At 41.2% G+C, this 19,273-nt stretch overlaps 2 protein-coding genes across 4 annotated transcripts in view; one reads left to right on the top strand and one right to left on the bottom strand.

Moving 5' to 3' along the window:
- Positions 1-1,028: 1,028 nt before the first annotated feature.
- WHAMM (WASP homolog associated with actin, golgi membranes and microtubules) lies at positions 1,029-17,447 on the bottom strand. Of its 3 annotated transcripts, none has more exons than XM_074354090.1 (10): positions 16,827-17,447; positions 14,345-14,518; positions 12,118-12,268; positions 10,210-10,379; positions 9,418-9,583; positions 6,829-7,016; positions 5,786-5,872; positions 5,471-5,566; positions 3,846-4,320; positions 1,029-1,753 (listed from the first exon to the last, which is right to left on the bottom strand). In XM_074354090.1, exons 1-10 carry the CDS (start codon positions 17,445-17,447, stop codon positions 1,446-1,448), a joined length of 2,436 nt encoding a protein of 811 aa, XP_074210191.1. In that variant the 3' UTR covers positions 1,029-1,445. The 3 variants fall into 3 exon arrangements, 2 of the variants coding, with proteins under 2 accessions (XP_074210191.1, XP_074210192.1); XR_012502696.1 differs by having other exon boundaries at positions 1,617-1,753; positions 3,846-4,271; XM_074354091.1 differs by having other exon boundaries at positions 1,615-4,271.
- Positions 17,448-17,692: 245 nt separating this feature from the next.
- The window catches only part of FSD2 (fibronectin type III and SPRY domain containing 2), a 36,060-nt gene continuing 34,479 nt past the window's right edge, over positions 17,693-19,273 (top strand). The window contains exon 1 of the mRNA XM_010955131.3: positions 17,693-17,939. The gene's annotated coding sequence lies outside the window, so the exon portion shown is untranslated. The remainder of the gene's footprint in view (positions 17,940-19,273) is intronic.

Here is a 19,273-nt window from a genome sequence, read left to right as displayed (position 1 = left end):
TAGAGAAAATTTTAGTGCTGAGCTTGGCCTGTCTGAGGTGGAGGCGGTGGCCTGGGGCACAGCCACGTTACCTGCCTCTGGGATTTGTGAGCGGCATGGCAAGCTGCCAGCTGGGGGGGGGGGGAGGGTGTCCTCCTGTGCAGCACCCTGGGGAGCTGAAAAAAGGAAAGGGAGCAGTGGGGACAGAGGCCATTGCAGGGTCAGGGCACCAGGGCCTGGGCCCGGGGAGCAGAGAGGCACCTCCATGCACAGGAGCTGGATTTGGGTCGCGTCACTTGAGGTCAGGGAAGGGCGGACACCTGATGGACCCGGGGGGTAGCCTGGCAGTGGCCGCGGTGGTGCATCTCCAGCTGCGCGTGGAGGTCCAGGCTGCAGTCGCTGAAAGACCAGACCCCTCCCAGCTCTGCCAGCTGAGGCCCCTCAGAATCAGCCAAGAAGAAACTGTAAGAACGGTTTTGGTTTATCACAGCTTTTCTTTGGAAACAAAGGAGGGTCATTCATCTTGTTCTGTGGAAACTCAGGATTGCCATGGCTGGAGTGAGGGTGATGAGGCTCGTGGGGATGCTTTGGACAATTTGAGAAACGAGTAGATGGCCTTGTATTGGTCTTTCCCCCTTTCCTAATTTTAGCACAGAGCAAGGAGGAGAAATGGTTCCAGCATGAGACTTCAGTTCCTGAGGGGAACAGCACTATTCCCCCATCCTTAGTATTCGCTTAAATAAATATTTAGCTGAAATCTTATTAAAAACTTTAAACCCACCCAAAGCAGGGTCGGCTGTGTTGATACTACATTCCGTTTCCTCCCAAGTGACACTGATGCATTATAAAGGGTTCTTTACTATGAGTTTTTATAGTGCTTGATACATAAAATACATTTCATTTAAAATATTATTTGTTTTGGGGGGGAAGTAATTAGGTTTTATCTTTTTTTAATGGAGGTACTGGGAATTGAACCCAGGACCCTGTGCACACACTCTACCACTGAGCTATTTAAAATAGCCCCCCCCCATTTAAAATATTAAAGATAATTCCTGCTTATAAGCAATTTATTCTGATTATTGTTAAAATAACATTCACATTCAAAGCTTTAAATCCAAGGAAACCACTACACACGCTTGAAAGGAACGGTCAGTAGTGCTGTTCACCACAGTAGTATAAACGTTTTTCAGAATAAGGGAACGATTCTAGACTATCCACGGTGGACAGTAAATACCACTTTCTTGTGCCAGTGGCGCTCGCTGTGGCTTCTTAGATCCCAGCTCCAGTTTGGCGTGTGAGAGTCTCCACATCTCTGCTTCCTTCCCTGACTTTAAGAGCTGCAGTGTTAAACACAGCAGCAGTGTCACACACAGAGCCCTGTTGATCTTTTGGGGTGTAAGGTGGCCAGTCTACCAGCACCCCTTTCATAGGCTTTCCCAGAAGGGCCTGGGGCCCTGGAGAAGAGACTAGTGGTCCCACTCGCCGGGGTTCTGCTCGTTGCCATCGTCCTCTCCTTCCTCCTCCTCCGAGTCAGCAGACACTCTCTTGATTCTCTGGAGCGCCGCCTTGATGCTCTTCTCCAGGTCGCTGGTTGCTTTGTTGCTGGAGCTCCGGCCAACGTCAGGGTGCACTTTCTTCAGTTTGACCCCCTGCCTTATGGCAGCCAGAATGTGCTCGTTGACTGGGGCGCGGGGCGGGGACAGGGCAGGTGCTTGCGCCCTCCGGGGAGGGGCTCTGCTCTGCCGTAAGGAGGCCAGCACTTCATCCATGGATCCTGAAATTGAGTACACAGAGCCCGGAGTCAAGACATCATACTCTTTCTCCCCGAGATGCCAAGACATTTTTGTGCAAGTTACATGTAGTAAGTCACATTAGTTAACGCCGTGATACAAACAGGTGATCATCATTCCATAAACAAACGCTGTGATTATCCGCTAGGAAGGTCAACCATCAGCTCCCTGTTTGAATCCAGGATAGTTTAATTGCTAGTATTGCGCCTTGACCACTCCATTCCCACTGCTGTTCAAATCCACAGCAACTCACAGGCACAGCAGGGAGTCAGCACAGCTTTTGTGAGCATGACTGCTCTCCAAGACACGGGTGTTATCTTTTCGTGTGACCCTGAAGAGAGCTGTGAATATCTGGGGTGTTAAGTAATCCAACCCAGTGTGCCTCTGAAATGGTATCTCCTCCATTTCCCATCCCACTTAAACTTTTTTTTTAATGTACCCCACTGTGTTTCTCTAACTTCTGCCTTGGATGTTAGTCAGTGATGATTCGTTCTGTGACAATGAAGTGAGTGGGTTTCCACACATGAAAAGGCTTCAGGTAAAACTTTCATCAGTGGCTCAGGGAACCTGGAGGGGGTGGCAGTGGCACACCTCTTTGTATAGAGTGCGTTCAGTTCCACCTTCGTTACCCTGCGGTGACTTAACGTGTTCTATTTTTGAGGGTGTGAAGGGATGTCAAAACACAAATTAGATCAGTTTCAAGGCCTTGGTGAGGAGAAGCTGTTTTTTAAACTCTGGCACCTCGAGACGCCTGCAGGAGGGGGAGTAAAATCTTTTACCACCTGCTGGGGACAGGGGCGTGACCGTGGCCACCAATTGAGAGATCTTCCAGCTGAGGCTTCGGGATGAATAGTCGTCTCTAGCTCAGGACTGAAAGGCCATGCTACGGCGAACAAACTAACCTTGGATTTTAACCTGTAACTTGTCATTACAGTTCCCTTCTAGGAGTAAGACAGAGTTTCACCATCAAGGGTGTTTTATGGTGCTAATTCACACTTTCTTGTTCTTTTCAGTGAAATGAGCCGTGTGTGTGAGTTGAACAGGGCTCCCCACACTGTGAGCGCTACACCAGGCTGGGAACGCGGCGCCCCCACAGAGACCTGCCATGTCTAGACCCAGGCACATGAGCTCTCAATTTCACTTACACAGTGTTGCTACAGACCCTGTGGAAATGAGCTATCTAGTTTCCACTTAATAGTGTGGACATGTTCATCTGTACCTGGTTCTAGGTACAGGGGAACCTTGAACTCAGAATAGCCAGAATACACATTAACCAGAACCACAGTTTGGAACTGTTATATTGCTACAATTCACATCACCTATCACATACCCTTCCCTGCATGTTCTAGGTGGAGGTACTCAAGCATAGTCTTTATAACAAGTGTGTACACAGCATTTTGACTGGATTTATCTATCACACATGCAAATACACCCCAAAGCAGTGGGCTCTGAGTCTGGGCAGATTTCAGCCAGTCTCCTTCATAGTCAATGTCTAAGCTATAATTAGAATTATAGCCCTCATTAAACAAAGAAATATTCAAGTATATTCAGCGTACTATACTTGCAAAATGCAAAAAGCTATCCACTGACCTTTGGACCCCTCAGTTTTAGAAAGATTTCCCACAGCAAGGTTTCTCAGTCTACCAGTTGGTCTGCAAGAAGAGCCTTCCATACTCTAACATTCCTCCAAGACAATTCGCAACCAATATGCTGCTTGAGATGCAACAATTTAACTCTGTAAAGGACTCAGAGATGCAACAGTACGCTTAATTCAAAGCAACACTGAAGCATATTCCAATGGCAGAAACCAAACACCACTGATTCTTTAACAGCCTCAGAGATCTCAAGTCATGTGACCATTCAATGTACAGAGGTGTTTCTTCAAGAAGAGTTAGCATTTATCAAACTCAGATTTAGGCTATGGTAACTTTGCAATAAAAGAGTAAATACTTAAGGCAACAAATACTGGAATATTTTAAGATTGTAGAGAATTCTGAAAAAGATTTGAAGATAATGGCTTCTAAAGCTTGAACGTTTCAACCACCCTTGGTGAGCAGGCACAGCTCAGCGGATTACCTGGGCAGGTAAAACTGTCTGAGGAACCAGGCGGGCTCTCAGGAGGCGATCCACACACTAGAGGAAGTGGCTGATCTGAAGTCCTGAAGTGTAAATTCCAATGACGTGCAGATTGAGAAGAAAAGGGCTGAGCAGGGAGGGGTGGCGGTGGTGGCGGTGGCGGTGGCGGTGGTGGTGGAGGAGGAGGTGGTGGTGGTGACAGTGACAACTGCTCACTGGATCTGGGGTGTGTTTGGTCACCAGTTGGAACAAAAGTCTGGACAGGGATGTTTCTAGCACAGTCTTCACGCTCAGGCGTTGTCCCATTACTAACTTCAGATAAGGGAGCATTTCCGGTTTTCCTGGAGGACGGATGAATGACTGCTGCTGTCGTCTGAGACGTCGGCGAGGATGTCTGCTGGGGAAGTCCACCTGGCAGCTTTGGAGCTACAGGTTGTAAGCGAGAGGTCTTTAATACAGACTGACCTGGACATCTCTGAAAATGAAAAACTGCTGTGAGAAACTTGCCACAAACGCAAACCCATCAACATGCTGAAACTTCCTATAAATAAATGAACACTGAAGAGTCTCTGTGCATGGATTGTTCTAATTCATAAAGTGACTCCTCCTCTGGGCAGCCACCCTTGCTACTCAACCTATACTAAGGAATAAGCATGTATATCCTTTGGTATACACTTTCTCTGTAGTAAAGATGTGAAAGGATACAGAGGAAAACATTCATATTTTTAGTATGAAAAATCAGAAACTCTAAATAGCAACAATAGCTGAAAAAAATTATGGTGAATTGAGTTTAAGTATTAGGCAGCCATGAAAAAGCATAAATAGTACAAAGTCTATGAAACATCCTTTAAAAATGCAGATGATGCAGTGTTAAATGTATAACCATGTAAAAACAGATCTATGAAGAACACCAGCAGGGTGGACCTCAAAGTGACAGTTAAAACAGGAATTATGGATGGTTCTCTAATTTTTAGGTTTAGAATAAATTCTATAATTTTAAAATGTGAGTTAAGAAAGTTCTGATCTCTCACATATTAGTTTGCTAGAGAAAAACCTAATCCTACAAAGAAATTAATCTTGAGGGGTGTACAAGTCCATGGCCAAAAAAACTGCAATTTAAACCAAGCTGAGGTCAACCTGTTCCAGTTTGTTGAGAGCACAGGCAGCCCGATCCTGTCATCTGCACACCATCTTCACACTGTCTACACTTGACAGTTTGTCCCTGCTCTGACTGGTTCGGGCTGGACTTGCATCCCTCAGATTCCTTCCCGTACAATGACTCTGTCCCACTGGTCAATATCTTCTGCTGACAGCTGACCGACAAGAGACTGCCCACCTTGTTCATCTGGTATTCATGTAGCTCCCCTTCAATTCACTCCCCACTTCGATTCACAACCAGGCCCCTACCCCAGATGATCAGAATCTCCGGAGGTGGCGTCTGGGCATGAGTATTTTACTCCTAATATTTTTGTTTTTTATTTAAATACTACAAATAATGGCATTTGGGGAACATTTTATGTTCCAAGTTATCTGTTCCTAATACTTTACGCTTTTTTCCTAGGATGGGTGATCGTCATCTGTTTCTCCAGAAAAACGTAGGAGAAGCGATTATTTCCAGAACTCACCTCTTTAAATGCTCTCAATCGTTGGAGTGTTTTTTGGCGTTCTTGGTTTATCCATTCTTTTTTCTTTTGCTCCTCCTCTTTTTTCTTGTCTCTTTTCTAGATTTAAACAAACATAGATGTGTAAACTTCTCAGAAGTCTAGAGAAAGAGATAGGGACCATAACCTGACGTTATCGCTTCCCCACCAGCCCCACACTGCCACGTCTGCCCCCCAGGCTGCAGGGCCAGGCCGCAGCCTCCTCAGGATCAGAGCTGACGAACCTAAGCCAGTGTGTCACATTATGCAAATATAAAACATTTTCCTTCCACCACTCACCCTCTGAACACTATGATGCTGATGAAAATTTTTTATACTTTCTTCAGCCTGTAGCAGTCTGAGTCGATGATTCTCTTTGCATCGATCCTGGTGGAATAATACAATTTCATAGCTCTGTTTTTTCCTTTATTTACATGGTTATACATTTAACACTATGTGGTTTTTAATATTACCATGGGCTATACCATAAGAAGTTTAAAAACAGCACTGCACTTGGGATGCAGCAGAGGGCATTTAGTAACAGGAGTTAGGGCGTAGCTCAGTGGTACTGCCTCCTCTACGGTCGTGGGCTGACTGGCTGCTTACGGGAATCACTTGTTCCGGTCAGGAGGGCCACGGCTGTGATTTGATGCTTTGAGAGATGAAAAGGCAAATCCTCCAACCAAGTGGAAGTGAGAGGACATATGGGCAGTCCCCCATTCTTAAGTGGGATGTGTCCTAAGAATCTGTTACAATGCAGTTGTTTCAAACACATTTCCCCATAACGTTCTAAATAATATTTCCAAACATACCTATGTAAGTACATCCAACCTACAATACCTGAAAAATTATATCAAAAACTCTATCTCAATTATGCTTAACCATTCTTAGAATGTTACCTTTTTATGTAATCATGGAGTTTTTCAAAATTAAGAAAAAAATCACTCACCGAATATAAAGACTGAAATAAGCTAAATATTATCTCTGACATTTTATACTCAACAATTTACAGTAAAATTAATTTTAGCATTTATTATAGCTGATTAGAAGTTCCTACCTACTATGATTTTTAAAATACCTGTATATATAATAGGCATTCAATAAATAGTTGTTGAAAGAATTCATTAAAAGCTAGAGATTACAGTGAGTGCTTAAATCCAAAAGGAAAAAGTATCTTTTTAAGAAGAAAAATTTAAATATATTTTAATTGTAGCCACTGATAGCTACATAAACATACACAAAAGTAATCACTGATAAAAGCCTTATTTTCAGTACCTCTGTATCTCTAATAAAAGAATCCCTCGGAAGAGGTAAGGGAAGAAGGCTGCCCGGGGCGCTCCTACCTTTCTGTTCCTGAGATAGGCTCTTCTGGCACAGATCCTGCCCCGCTTAGACTCCAGCTGCTGGCACCGCCGGCTGAGTTCCTTCACCTCCAAACTCTTATCATCCTGCAGCCCCAGGACATGATCAACAGCTTTAAGTTCCTCTGGACTTTCACACGGATCGTAATAGACAACCTCATCCTGTTTATCTAGAAACATATTAATGATTTTTAAAAAAACATTTTATTATGAAAAATAATGCATGCTTTTTTTAATGTAAGGAAAGTTAAAGATCCTTGTAATCCCACCACCCAGGAAGAACCATGATGAACACTTATGTATATATGTATACATGTGCACACACATGCACCACGTATATAGCTACACATGTCAATAAACAGAGGCCTTAGAGAAACTCTTCCATGTGATGGAAAAGTAATTTTAATGGCAACACAGTATTCCCGAATTTAAGCACTCTCTGTTGTTAGAATGTTCCAATGTTCCATTATTAATCAGTTTCACTATGATGAACATCTCTGTGTAAATCTTTGTGTACAGTTTTATTACTTCCTTAGCAGATGAATATTTAAGGCTCTTGGTAACTACTGTCAAATCACCCTTCTCCAGAAAGGCAACTTACATTCTATCAGCAGGATATCGTTAAGGTGCCTTAATGATGTTTCATCTTGATTACATATTGATTTTTTAAAAAATACATGCTAATTATTACAAATTCAAACCCTACAGAAGTACATAAAATATAAAGTGAAATTTTCCTTCTACTTTCACCAAACCTTTGGAATCTTATTCCCAGAGGAAAACACAAACAGCTTGGCATGCATCCTTCCAGATTAACTTTTTTCTAATAGAATTTTTTCCCTAAATATGTAAAATGCTTCTAACCTGAAACTACTGTAGTTTTTTGAATACCTAGGATTAAGTATGTATAGGATCTATATGAAGAAAATTATTAAACTTGGAGGAATTTTAGGGAAGAAAAAAAGACTTAAGTAAATGGAGAGACATACCACGTTCTTGGATGGGAAGATTCAAAACTGAAAAGATGACAGTTCTCCCCAAATTTATCTCTAATTTTAAGCACAATCCCAATAAAAATTCCGAGTTTGGGGGGTTTTTTGTTTTGAACTTGCCAGAATGATTCTAAAGTTCATCTGGAAGAATAAAGGAGCGAGAAAAGTCAGAAAGCTTGTGGAAAAGTAAAGAGGGAGTTACTTGCTTTACCAGATACTAACATGTACCTCCAAGGTACAATGAGAACAGCATGGTGCTGGTATCAGAAGCCACTCACAAATCAATGAAAGAAAATAACAATTCATAAATAGATTAAAATAAATATAATAATTCTGTATATGAGATAGTTAACAAGTCAAAGCAGGAGGAAAAAGTGTTTTTTAAAATCAGTGATTGGTACTGCTAACAATTTGGGGGGAAAAAGATTTCTACCCCACGTAAAAAAAAAAAAATTCACCTGGATTAAAGAGCTAAACATTTAAAAAAACAAAATCATGAAAATATTAAAAGAAAACATAAGTAAAAACTGATAAATTTGGTGATAAGGAGTTTTAACACCAAAAGCAGAAAGGCTGATAGAAGTGACTTCATAAAAATTAAATACTTCTACAAGGCAAGAAAAAGGAAACAACAGAGAGAAATTATTTGCAACATATGACAGATACTAGAGTAGTATCTCTAATATGGCAAGGGAATATTCCAAAGATAAATGGGCAAAGATCTTGAATAGGCAGTGAATAAAAGAAATACAAATGGCCAGTAAACAAACAATTGCATTCGACATCACTTGTAATTAAATAAATGAAAATTAGAAGATGCCATTTTTTTCCTATCAAGTAGGCAAGAATTTAAATGAATAAGTATAAGGAAATAAATATTTTTTAAAATCTACCAATGGGAGTGTCATTTTGTACAACCTATCTACAGGGCCACTGTGTAGAATGAAATTTAGAAATTAGAAAATAGAGGTACATCAAATGCTTGTTGTAGTGTTGTTTTAACAGATGTGTGTCAGAATGTCAAATGTGCATTGTCCTTGACCTGATTCCATCCTTAGAAATTTATTCCAAGGAAACAGTCTGTCCTCTACACTAAGACATGTATAAAGGAAGGTTCCTCACTATGCTGCTGTTCACAACAGTGAAAACCTGGAAATCCTGGTATGTCCATAGAATGGAATACTATGCAGCCATTAAAATTTTTTGATGTTTTTACTACTTTTTGAAATGGAAGGACAGTTATGTATTAAATGAAAAAGAAGTTACAGAACAGGATATATAGTTTTGGTTTAAAAAACTGATAAATATTTATTTATAAACATCAGCATACAAAAAAGGCTACAAAGCTATAGAGCTTAAGTCTAGATGATGGAACTGGGGTAATAATAGTTTTCCCTTGTTTTGCTGTGTGTTTACCAATGAATATATTATTTGAATAATAAAAATACTTAAGGGAAACTTTGTTTAGAAAATTTCAGTAGATGTTTTAGACAATATACAAGAATTGATAATATGGTCCATATTTCCTTGAATGTGTAACTTAAAAGTATTAACATATACATTTAAATATAAATTTTACCTTTTATAAGTCTTTTAATAGAGTCCAACTGTGTAACAAGCAGTATTTCTTCATATTTTAATATCTCAAATTTAACCTCATATAGTTCTAATTGCACTTCATAGTATTGTATTTCTAATCCATCTACAACATTTATTCTTTTTTCTTGTTCTGGAAGATCTTCCATCTGGTTTTCATTAAACAAAAATAAAGGTAAGTAAAAATAATTAGTACATGAAAGGCAAACTTATAAGCATTCGAGTTATTTTCTATTCCTTGCTCAATATCAAATATTAAAAAAGCAAATAGAAAAGAAACATTTTTCCATTTCATTTAATGGAATAAAAATGCCTTCTTCAACGTTTATTACAAATACTTTCTCTCATCCTTGACACATATGAAAACATTTAGGTTTTGAGAAAAATAAATGGCAATGAAGAATTTACAATGTCTTCTGCTTTAAAGTCATAATGTTACAGGAAAAAAACTAAGTGACTGATCCTAGGATGAAGCACCTCTTTGATTATTCTAAAATTGGGCTGAAACCATGGCTTGATTGACTTTCAAGTTATGTTACCTACTTCACTACTGAGCTCAATGTTATCAAGTGAATCCTACAATGTAACATTTCAAAAATATCCTGACCAAAGAGGAATTTCATAGCCAACCCTCCATAGTCTCTAAATTCCCACCCACTAGAAGATGGTGTGGAATAAGCGAAGAAAGGAGCTCATTAACAATGCCTGGAAAGAAAGGTGCTACCTAAAACAAAACTACATTTTTAAAACAAACTTTCATTTTTCTCTGTCTCACCTTTCCCTGAATTTCAGCTCTTCTGTGATTTAAACACAATTCTTTGGCCCTCATGAGTTGCAGAGTCTCCCGGGCTAACATCAGCTTGAGTTTTTCTAACCTGGGAGTCGCTGTGGCCCAGGCAGCCTGGCCAAATCTCTTCTCATCCTGTTCCATTTGTTTCTGCATTCCTGTTGGATTATAATTAACAAAATAAAACGTAACTACAACTCATTGAAAAGAAAAATTTATCCTGAACAAATTCTTTGTTTATTGCCTCCCATGTTACCTACAGAACATCATTTTTTAAAAGAAAGGTTGTTATATTTTAGTGATTTTATTGTCACAAAAATAATACACATTGTATAAAATTTTAGATACTTGATTTAAAAAAAAAGAAGAAAAACTTCTTCTGTATAGCACAGGGCATTATATTCAATATCTTATAATAACCTTTGAAATGAAATGAAAAAGAATATGAAAACGAATATATGTATGTGTATGCATGACTGGGACATTGTGCTGTACACCAGAAACTGACACATGGTAACTGACTGTACTTCAGTTAAAAGAAGAAGAAAAGAATTGTGAATCTCACTTACTTGTAGCAATTGCTTCTTACATTTTCATGCATATACTTCTAGACTGTTTCTGTGTCTAGCTAGACAGACAGGATGATAATAGTTTGGACAAAAAACCCCCACAGGACCATCATTCTGCTTTATATCTTATTTATTTCACTTACTGTATCAGGCTTAATAGCTACATGGTATTCCTCTTTATGCATGTATTATAATTTAACAAACTGATTGACAGACAATAAGTTGTTCTATTTGGCACTACTATTGACAATGATTTAAGATAAGACAAAAGCCCTTCAGGCAGCTCAGAAGACCCACATGGTCTCATCCCTGCTTGTCTTGCCAGCATTCTCTCACACCACATTCCCTGTAGAGACATTCCTCAGAGACAATTCAGGTTTAGTTCCAGACCACCACAATAATGCAAAGATCACAACAAAGTGAGTCATACAAAAGTTCTGGTTTTGTATTACATAAAGAAGTCATGTTTACGCTATACTGTGGTCTATTAAATGTGCGATAGCATTAAGTCTAAAAGCACAATGTACATACCTTAATTTAAAAATACTTTATTATTGAAAAATGCTAACCATCATCTGAGCCTTCAGTGAGTCGTCATCTTTTTGGAATAATAACAAATATCACTAATTACAGATCACCATAAAAAATATAATACTAATAAAGAAATGTGAAATATTAGGAGAATTACCAAAACGTGACATAGAGACACGAAGTAAGCAAATGCTGTTGGAAAAAGGCACGTGCTGTTTTATAACAGACTTGCTCAATGCAGGACTGTCACAAACCTTCCATTTGTAAAAATCACATTATCTGTGAAGTGCAGTAAAGTGCAGCACAATAAAACGAGGTGTCCCGGGACTGTGCTCCAGCCCCTGGGCTTTCTGTAAGTTCCTCACGCTGGCCAAGCTGCCGCAAACCAGAGGGCCTCCGGAAACACTGCTACTCCTCTCTGGAACATTCTTCCCTCACTTTTTTGCTCTCTCCACCTCCGTTTACCCTTCAGATATCAAGGGCAAGTGCCACTTCTCAGAGGCCTCCACTGACCACTCTGATTGAGCCTAATTTCTCTCTCACAGGCTCTCAGAGCCCCATGTTTCTCTTCTTCGGGTGGCTTTTTGTCACTGCCATTTTCCGTGTGTTCGAATCAATACATACTTAAGATCTCTCTCCCCTCACCCGACTGTACAGTGTCTGCTTATGCTTATCCTTCTGTTGAATCCCCAGTACCTAGAAAATACAGTACCTGGTGCTTAAGAAGCACTCAGATGGTATTTTTTTAATAAAATGAAAGTTACATGTATCTTAGTGTAGCATTTTAAATTATTACCGGCTAATGCCTTTACTGTTTCTTCAAAATAATTGACTGTAATATGTTGAATAGAGACGACAGCTTCTTCAGCCCGTCTGGTCCATTCCTGGGCTTCCTTCTGCAGGGCAGCTATCCTTTTAGGACCCAGATCATCCTCATCCAAGGACTTCTATAGAAAGAAGGGAAAGCTGTATTAGTAAGAGAGAACAGTAATGGAGAGCCATTAGGAGATTGAAAGAAACTGGTCACATGGATTATTTAAACCTACTTTTGCTACTACGGCTTAGTCAGGTAAATTATATTCATTCAGCAGTTCCTGACTGAGGATGAATAAAGCTCTAAGTGGGCATCCTCTGGGAGACAAAGGGGTACTCTGGAGCATAAAGAAAAGAAACCCTACTTTTACTTTGTATTACTAGAATAACTTAGTAGGAAGTTAGAAGGGAATGCTGTCAAGTTATGGTTCTCTATTAATAATAATACACAGTAGTTTGAAAGAGATCTGTGTTGTTATGCACTCAGCATAGAGCCTAGTACATGGCACTCAAGTGTTAGCTATCACTATGGTTTCTTTTAAGGACATGGCAGGAAGCTTTTCAATACCGCGATTCTTTTCTGAAGGTACTGTATTACTTTCTGGAAAGTTATACAGTAACCTAAAACATGTGTGATTATGACATGTCCTATGTCATCTAGTATTCAATTATTCTTCTACCAAGCATGATTGAGTGATATAAGAAACATATACGGGTTAGCCATCAGGGAAATGTAAATCAAGACCACAATGAGACACTGCTTCACATCCACTAGGATGGCTATAATCAAAAAGACAGACAATAATAGTTTTGAAAATCATGTGGACAAACTGGAACCCTCGTTTACTGGTGGGAACGTGAAGTGGTGCATTTGCTTTGGAAAATAGTCCGGCCGTTTGTCAAAAGGTTGAAGAGTTACCATAAGATCCAACGATCCCACACCTAAGTATATATCCAAGAGAAGTGAATACATGTGTCCACATATAAAGTTGTATGCAAATGTTCACTGCAGAATGATTCCTAATAGCAAAAAAGTGGAAAAGTCCAAATGCCCACCCATCGCTAAATGTATATGTAAAATGTACTATATCCATATAATGAATATTATTTGACAATGAATAAAATCAAGTTCTAATACATGCTACAACATGGATGGAACTTGAAAACAGTGATGCTCCATGAAAGGACCCAGACACACATGATTCCAGACAATCTGAAGTGTCCAGAATAGGGAGATCTAGAGGCAGAAAGCAGATGGGTGGTTGCCTAGGGTTGGGGGGGATGGGGAGTGACTATTCATGGGGCTTCTTTTTGGGGAGAGGAAGATGTTCTGGAATTAGACAGCGGTGGTGGCCACACAACTGTGAATATACTAAAAACCAATGAATTGTACACTTTAAACAGATTAATTGTATGGTCTGTGAATTACATCTCAATAAAGCTGTTATTTAAAGAAAGAAAAATATATACACAGAGTAAAGACAATCCAGATAATACTTTCAAAATAACAAACAGAACAACTTTCTCCACAGGTTAGGCTGGCATGACATGTTTCATCTAAACATGATACCATTTTTACAGTACAGTAGCCCAGCAGGGGTCACAAGCGCCTGTGCGAAAGGATGGCCCAGCGCAGGGGACAGAGATCAGAGATCTCTCTGCTGTCTTCTGATTCCAGCTGGTTGAGACCCACAGAAAGCAGTTCCGCTAACTAGCTATCTAGATTCATTTGTAACACTGGAATGATAACACTTATTCTAAGTAGTCTCATAGGGTTGTTTCACAGCTCGATGAAACAAGAGCGATGACAGCATTTACTAAAGTTTAATTTACTGAATTACAACCCCGGCCCTTGCTACTTAAATTTTTATCCTATTTCTCAGAAGTTTGCCTGTATCCTTAGAAGCTGAAAATAAGCAAAGTGAACAAGCATCACATCAAAAATAAGTCACTGGCAAAGAAAATCTGTAGAAAAATCTTGCAGAAATCTTGAAAAAACTACAAAAATCTGAATGTATTAAGAAAAGGACCAGTGCAGAATGTCTTCATTTAAAATCAATTTAAAAAAATAAATTGGGTCTACCTACAATATGATCTAAACCTAAAAGTGAACCCAAAGGGGAAACACAGATTGAATCTCCAATGTGACAAAGGAAATCTTATGTCATAAAAAGTAAATCTGATAGAGTAAAAATATAAAGAAAACGTACCAAAATAGCAAGCTTACATGAAGTTGCAAGTTCTCGCATATCCCTGAATGGCTGCAGTAAATACTGGAAGAACATGGTTGCCACGGTAACGAATTCCTGGTATGCTTCATCTTCCTCTTGATACACTTCCATCAGTGCTACCATGGTGTGGGCTTTTTCATGCCCTTGAAGCACCTAGAAGACAAAATGTAAATAAAGCTCAAGTATGGACAGTATTTGCACGTTCATATCAAACAAAGCTAAAGGAATCTGAATGTTCTAAACTTGAATGCAATACGCTTAAAATACTGATTAAATAAGAAAATGCTATTTTCCTCAACCAAAATGCCCAGTAAGAATGGTTAAATAAATCATGGTATACCCACAGTAGAATAGTATTACTATAATCATTGACCACTGTGCTTTTTGAAGACTGTTTAGTAACCTGGGGACTTGTATAATCATAAATAGGGGGGTGAGGGGGGAAGTGGAGTTGAAAATTTTACCTCAACTATGTTCTAAGTACTCAGAGAAAAGGACCTGAAAGAGTCAAAAATTAACAACTATTATCTCTAGGTTGTAAATTGAGGATATTTTTCCATCACTTTTTTGACCATAAAGGTTTTGTGAGGCTGGACTCCTTTTTTGAAAGCTCATAAAGAATAGATATGCCTCCACGTATTTCTCCAGCATGTTGACTCTCTTAATTCCCCAGGTTAATATTGCCACGAGCCCCCAACCAGCACTGTAGACTCATTTTCAGAGTCACAGATGTGGCTCTACATTCTGCAGAGTGCTTCTTCTGAGGCAGGGGAGAAAATAAAGTGAGCATTTATAATCTAGATAAACTCATTTTGTAAGAAGTTATCTTACTCTCCAGGAGAAGAGAAACAAAATCAAGTAATAGTATAGATTTTTTTTTCAATCAATACATCCTTAAATTTTTCTATTTCCATCCCTCTACTTAAGGATAAAGTGATCTATGTTCAGCTGTAGTTTTATCCAGGTGATAATAGCAGTATTTTTTTTTAAAGCAAAAGTTTTCCTGAAGAAAATTAAAACACACAAAAAAGTAAACTTAAGACAATAGATACTTTTCAGTCTTATTTCTTAAACTGTTCAGAAAAATTCAAACATTTGGCTTCACTTTATATATACTAGCAATATTAGCAACTGGTCTAATTCTAGAATTAACTGCTTTTCTATTCTAAATATGAGCTGAGTTTTAAGATAATTATATACACTTTCCCGGAGCCAGGATACTTTGTATTTAAGCCCTCCCCCTACCCTCCCTTTTTAAGTTCCAGGTAAACAGGTGAACTACACTAGTGTGAACAGCTAATTTAACAGTATGAATTATACTAGTGCAATAATATCTCTGAATGGACTTTTCTATGTATAATTTTTCCAATAGTAACATATATGCGAGTTTAAGGGAAAAAAACACTTCTCTCTGTGAGAAACCAGGTGTCTAAAATAAAAGTCTGTCTTTTTCAGAATGACAAAGTTGAAGATCAAAGGTCGACTGGCCTGAAACTGCCTTTGTGGTTTTTCCTCATAAAGTGAAAACAACCCATGAAAAGTGGGTGCAAAGTTTTCTTCAGGAAAACTTTTGCTTGAGAGGATATGATTAAGATTTTGAAATGGTACTGAATTCTTTTCGTACAGCTTCCCCTCCTCGAATGGGACAATCATTCAGATTTACGAACGGCCTCTGATGGGAAAGGACAAGCAAGAGGCATGGGTGGGGTGCAGGACAGAGCACTAAATCGTGGCTAAGGAAGGTCAACTAGCTGTGGATAGATGAGCCATATTTTCTCCTAAACCCTTGTGTGAATTTGTAACCTTCCTTCCCTTAACTTCTGTAAGCTTACCGCTCAGAAAATGAATTGCTCAGTCTCTCAAATTGCTTCTTTCAAGCTTAAAGTTGCTCTCTTGTTGCTGCTATTCCAAACTAATGGATACAGTTCACATCCTGTGGCTTTCCATTTGACCGAGTCTTTATGACTCAAAAAAACCTGTCTCCTGGAAGCCCCTTCATTCTCTGTAACATTTTGTCTTCGTTATTGGTCATCCCTCACACACAGAACCTGGCGTTGTTTACATTTAGTCCGTGTTGAAATTTTCTACACGGTTGGGATATTGCTAGTTTTGCTTTCAGTATTTTCTGGCATTTCCTGTTACAACAGCCTGCTCTGCCAGTATTTTCAGGGGAAACGTTCAAGGGCCTACACTGGCTCGCAACTGCGAGAAAACTTTGATGTAACTTAGTCCTCTCGCTCGGCCCCACGCGGCTTCGGCAGAATCCCCCTAGCTGCTCCGGGACAGGTGAAGGGCACCTGCGAGGCTGCGCGTTCTGCGTGTGCATCGCATGGTTAAGCTGCAGCTGCCCAGCATCGGTCTGCGGAAGGACCCCAGTCGCGCTCGGTACACCCTCGGAAAAGGCCTGAGGCACAACCACGCGGGAGGACTGGGCGCCTGCCCCGCGCGCGTGCGTGCGTACCTGGCGCAGCCGTGCGCCCTCCTCGTCCCTCCGCGCGCGCAGGGCCCGCTCCCGGAACTCGCGTGGGCTCTCGTAGTCCGCCGCGCAGCCCTCCACCGGAAAGAGCGCGTCGCGCACCGCGGCGCCGCCGCAGCCGTCGGCTGCCTGGCCCAGGTAGCGCTCCAGCTGCCAGCACAGCTCCTGCAGCGCCGCCTCGCCGGGGCCGGAGCGCGCCGGCCACACCAGCGTCCACAGCCCGAGCCCCAGGCCCCAGGCCCAGCTGCTGTCAGCGTCCAGCTCCGGCGGCAGCCGCGGGAAGCAGCGCTCCAGCGGCGGCCACAGCGCCGCCAGTTGCCGGTGAGCGCCGCGGAGCCCGGCAGCCGAGAGCAGGCCGGCCCAGCTGGGCGGGGACGCGGCGGGCTCAGGCTCGGGCTCGGGCTCGGGCTCCGGCCCTAGCCGGCTCTCCTCGCGCCGCCGCCGCCGCTGCCGCTGCGCCGTGCGGTCATGACAAGTCACGGCGAACTTGCCCTCCGTGTCGTTCCAGGCTACAAGGAAGCGCAGCTGGTGCCGCTCGGGCTCGGCGAAAAGGTCCTCGCGGACTGGCACCCAGCCTTCCAAGCTGTCGGGCTGCTCGTCCTCCATGGCCGCCGGCGGTCAGCGCCCGGAGGGCTCGGCTCGTCGGGGTCCGGCGTCTTTGCACCCCAAGCCACTGTACGACTCGGACCGCGTCATTTTTCGCTGAACTGGAATCGGCGTCAGTGCCCCTACCATCTCCACCCTCCGCACTTCTGATTGGCTGTCTGCGGCCTGGGACGCTTTCAGTACGTTTCCGAGATTGGTCGGGTAATAGAAGGGCGGGTTCACGACAACCAGTGAAAAGATGAAAAGGTCGTCCTCGACCCGACCCTCTGATTCAATCAATGTCGCAACCTAGGCTGGAGCTGGGGAATTACCACTCTTGCCTCACCTTTTCCACCTGTGTACGCACTGATGTTGAAAAAAATATTTGTTAAATGAACGAGTTGTCGTAGCCGCCTACACTCAACTGTGAACCTCTTGAGAACTGGAGCCCAGCTAATTTAGTTTTCTATTATCAGGGCCCTAGTGAATACATAGTTCCTGCTTTCAAGAATGGTAAGATCAAACATTAAATTAAACGTAATAGTTATTTACTGAGGGCCTCTAAGCGTCAAGCACTGGGCAAAAGCCACAAATTTACTCTTACCGTTTCATTAAGCTTTTATGGAATGCCTCCTGTGTGCCTGTTTGAAGAGGAAGGGGTCGCGGAAGGAGGCATACAAAAAAGGTGTCTTCAAAGTATCCCAGCTCCCACCCAGCACATTTAAATACAATCTATGTTCTCACTCTTCGTTTTAGCGATAAGGAGACTGAGACACAGAAAAGAAACTTTTCTTAAGATTCACAGGCACTCAGGCTAAAAAAGACCACCTGGCTATTGAAGACCAGTTTAAGGAGGTCAGGAAATCTAATTTGCAGGTGGGGATGGAGTATGGGTTGGATCTGGACATGGTTAGAGCCAAAGGGGAGTAAGACAGCCGTGGTCTCTACCCGGGAAACGTACAGCGTAGAATGAGAAATACGGTACATGTCAGTTCCCCTCCTGTGAGTGCACTGAGAGGGGTAGTGGGAGTGGAGGACCCAGTCGGGGAGCGAGACGTCCAGGGAGCATGAAAAGGAGCCCATCATCAAAACAAGGTTTGCAAGGGCTTGATTCAGGAACCAGTGAAAGAGGTTTTGAAGGTTTGGGGCTGGGAAAGCCTAGAATCAGATTTGCACTGGCTATTATAACCAAGGTAAAACACTAACAACAACCAAAAAAACAAAACAAAAGTAGGGCCAGGCTGAAGCCATGGTCGGGGCATCTCTCCCCCTGAAGATGATGCCAAGGCATCTAGGAACTTCTGTGGAAAGTAGTTTGAAGATTTAAAGTCGCCTCTATCTGAAGGTCCCCCCTTTAGTGTGAATGTGTGGAGGGGGAGTCTTGGATTCAGAACAGCTGCTCTGGCTGCTACCCAGGCCTATTGAAGAGGTAAATAAATCACTCTTAGCAGAAGTGATTTATTTTTCCTCGAACTATTTTTAGTATATCCTTTTGGTTAATATGATTTACTTATAATTCTTTAAAAATATGTTTTAATATCTATTTTGTATATTCTTTACAGTATGTCTTTTTACTGTATTTCTTTTATACTACTTTATCCTTTCTAGTAGTCTTTCTAAATTATTTGCTTTTTCAAAATGAAATTAGCAGTGTTTCTCATTATAAAATTAATTTCTATTTTGTGTGAGAGGGGAATAAATTGACATTCTTAGGAAAAAATATGGAAATATACCCACCAAACCTAATAATTGTTCTTACCAGGATGCATGACTGGTTTAAATTCACTTTATGGCTTTTTTGTAGTATTTGCTTTTTTCTAAGCCGAATGTTATATACTATTTTATAA

This window comes from Camelus bactrianus, chromosome 27, assembly GCF_048773025.1.
Source record: "Camelus bactrianus isolate YW-2024 breed Bactrian camel chromosome 27, ASM4877302v1, whole genome shotgun sequence".
Lineage (NCBI taxonomy): Eukaryota > Metazoa > Chordata > Mammalia > Artiodactyla > Camelidae > Camelus > Camelus bactrianus.
This window is presented reverse-complemented; position numbering and strand designations above follow the sequence as displayed.

What these genes read in the sequence shown, in the direction of transcription:
- WHAMM (XM_074354090.1), bottom strand. Translation starts at nt 17,447, where the DNA reads ATGGAGGACGAGCAGCCCGACAGCTTGGAAGGCTGGGTGCCAGTCCGC. An exon ending in CCTATCTCAGGAACAGAAAG is followed by an intron (nt 5,873 to 6,828) that starts GTAGGAGCGCCC and finishes TTATTCCACCAG; the next exon opens with GATCGATGCAAAGAGAATCA. An exon ending in GATTGAGAGCATTTAAAGAG is followed by an intron (nt 4,321 to 5,470) that starts GTGAGTTCTGGA and finishes TTTCATTTTCAG; the next exon opens with AGATGTCCAGGTCAGTCTGT.